Raw genomic sequence first — 2,764 nt, 5'->3', positions numbered from 1 at the left:
GATGCTGGAGGTCTGTGAGGACCACCTGGAGGAGACCCGCATACTGGCAGTGCAGGGGCTGAAGGCTGTGCCCGTCAGTGAGGTAAGGAGAGCCATCGATGGTCCTCTCTCTCAGGATGTGTCTGCAAGCCTGACACACACCCACCATGCATCTTTGTTCTCTTCACATTGTAATTGGTAGGAAAATGAATGTGTGTTTGTATTGAAGTATGTTTTTATATACATGGTGTAATATATATAATTACACTGTATATAAAGTGCTTGGTTTACATTTTTGATATGAAATTACTCTTTCTTCGTGTTCTTAAATTGTACCTGGTGGGGGAGGAAATAAGGGCTGTAGTCTTGGAGTAAAATGAGGGGAATTGGAGGAGTGTGTCAAAGGAAGCTGAGCACGGCCCTCTTCTCTGCCCAGATATTCAAGCATGCTGTGGTGGAGATGGCAGAGCTGTCCGGCGCCCTTTGCTTGCCGAAGGTGCAATGGAAGCCGGTGATCCTGAGATCCATCACCTGTCTGAGGACCGTCCTCCAGTTTTGTCCCGACAAACTGATCCCCAGGCTGTTCCCAAAGGCCAAGGAGGGCCTAGCACATGTGAGTATTAGAGTTTTCTTTGCTTGCTTGGTTTCATCAGTCAAGAAGATGATGATTTCTCTCTCTCACTCCGCCCTTTCTTTATATGACGACCACGTTATTCTGTGCAATCTAAGTAGAGGATAGGGTTTTATTTCTGACTGACCAGTTCGCTCATGTGTCTCCGAAACATCGTGGCTTCAATTGGTCTTCATCGCCATGTCTGTCCTGCGCTTGTGTTGCAGGAGGACCCTGAGATCCGCAAGGCCTATGTGCTTCTGCTGGGGACCATGTTGAAGATGTCATCTGGGAAAAGAGGACTCCGGAAGCAGCTCCACGGCTCCCTGGCCTGCCTGCTGCTCCAGCTGCTGGACCCCAGCCCTATGGTCGCCCAGGTAAAAACGCTGGAATATTGACTGTGAGGAGGCTCTTGGCTCTCGGACGGCTTTACCAAAATAGTGCTTGAACAGCCTCACAAGGGGCTCAATCGGTTAAAGCGCGGCCTGATCCCTAAGAGCTGTGGGTCACCAGTTCCAAATGTTTCGGGGGAAAGACGGTACACTCAACCCAACGACCTCGGAGCAAAGAAAAGCCACCAGCAGCTCTCTCTCTATTTCTCGGCGATGACCCTGTCCTGCTGTCTTGCTGGTGCCTCAGTGAACAGGGCTGTGTTGTGCTTCCCCCCCCCCAGGTTTGCCAGCAGACCCTGAGGAAGTGTGTTCTAGCTGTAGAGAGCTACACTTTCAGCAAGGCGTTCAAGAACCACTTCAGCGAAGACACCTACGTCTACACGCCCTTCATTAGAGATGCGACCACTGCCCTGGTAAGTGGCTGTCCACGGCTGTGTCCTCTCGGGGCTCTGGATGGAGTTCCACTCGCCGTGTGTCTGCGTTCGAGGCTGTTGTCTGGACCATGTGGCCTCCTGTATTTTCTGCTGAAAGTTGCTCTTGTTCTTGTAGAGAGAGACGTCCGTGTATCGAGACGTTGCCCTGGACTTCACCAAGAGCCCCCAGCCTAACCAACGTGCGAGTGCCGCTGTGTTCATGGGTAAGATCTCTGTCACAAATGTTGGTTTATTTACCTGCACTACAATAATAAACGTGTCCCACTGTGTAGAGCAGCTCGCATGGTTTCACACCTGTTGTTTTTCTGTGTCAGGGGCCCTGCTTGAAAGGATCGGCGTCTTCAGCTTCTTCACAGCAAGGAAACTGAAGAAAGGTAAGTGGACGTCCCTGGTTCATGAGGGCCATGGTCTTGCTTGCTTTGGTGCAAGAAGGTTCCACAGTTCAATAACACAAAAGAAAATATGGAAATGAAGAATTAAATTGACAAAAGAAATACAAATCTGTGCCTTATGCTGTTGGCTCAGTGTTTGATGGATAATTCCTGCAACTGTGATCAGATTTGATTGCTTTGATGGCCCAATGATATTGACAATCCAAAATAACACCTGATGCACCATTGTGACACCATAGCACGGGGTATCAATGCTGTCTTGAGAAGCTCTTGATTTGAGACTTCAGTACAAGACCCTGTCATTTATTGGTGAATGTGCAAAGCAAAATGTATCTACAGCAGGTTTCTCTCTCTTCACAGCTCTCTCTCACCTTCTGAGTGACCCTGATCGGGAAGTCCAGAAGGCGGCAGAACAGGCCAAGGCCGGCTTCCCCTAAGTGCCTGCAGCACGGCACCGGGGGCCCAGGGGGCGCACTCTGCCTTCCTCCAGAGTGCTCCTCCCCACGCAAGTAAACGCAGTAGTAGTGTGAGCTGCACCTCACGACAACAGTGACAGCTGAGTATATTGTGTGTCTCAGGGTATATCTCAGCATATTGTGATACACTATATACACTCACCTAAAGGATTATTAGGAACACCATACTAATACTGTGTTTGACCCCCTTTCGCCTTCAGAACTGCCTTAATTCTACGTGGCAATGATTCAACAAGGTGCTGAAAGCATTCTTTAGAAATGTTGGCCCATATTGATAGGATAGCATCTTGCAGTTGATGGAGATTTGTGGGATGCACATCCAGGGCACGAAGCTCCCGTTCCACCACATCCCAAAGATGCTCTATTGGGTTGAGATCTGGTGACTGTGGGGGCCAGTTTAGTACAGTGAACTCATTGTCATGTTCAAGAAACCAATTTGAAATGATTGGACCTTTGTGACATGGTGCATTATCCTGCTGGA

The 2,764-nt window shown here is 49.2% G+C and overlaps 1 protein-coding gene across 1 annotated transcript; it reads left to right on the top strand.

Annotated features, from left to right (window-relative positions):
• Window positions 1-2,764, top strand: LOC136711596 (uncharacterized). Its single transcript, XM_066687953.1, has 7 exons — window positions 1-82; window positions 416-592; window positions 817-966; window positions 1,263-1,394; window positions 1,531-1,618; window positions 1,730-1,789; window positions 2,168-2,764. Exons 1-7 carry the CDS (start codon window positions 2-4, stop codon window positions 2,242-2,244), a joined length of 765 nt encoding a protein of 254 aa, XP_066544050.1. The 5' UTR covers window position 1; the 3' UTR covers window positions 2,245-2,764.

The sequence above is a fragment of the Amia ocellicauda genome, chromosome 16 (genome assembly GCF_036373705.1).
Source record: "Amia ocellicauda isolate fAmiCal2 chromosome 16, fAmiCal2.hap1, whole genome shotgun sequence".
NCBI classification, from domain to species: Eukaryota; Metazoa; Chordata; class Actinopteri; order Amiiformes; family Amiidae; genus Amia; species Amia ocellicauda.
Note: the sequence above shows the minus strand (reverse complement) of the source record. Positions and strands in the feature narration are given on the sequence as shown.

What these genes read in the sequence shown, in the direction of transcription:
- LOC136711596 (XM_066687953.1), top strand. Translation starts at nt 2, where the DNA reads ATGCTGGAGGTCTGTGAGGACCACCTGGAGGAGACCCGCATACTGGCA. An exon ending in AGGCTGTGCCCGTCAGTGAG is followed by an intron (nt 83 to 415) that starts GTAAGGAGAGCC and finishes TTCTCTGCCCAG; the next exon opens with ATATTCAAGCATGCTGTGGT. An exon ending in CCAAGGAGGGCCTAGCACAT is followed by an intron (nt 593 to 816) that starts GTGAGTATTAGA and finishes CTTGTGTTGCAG; the next exon opens with GAGGACCCTGAGATCCGCAA.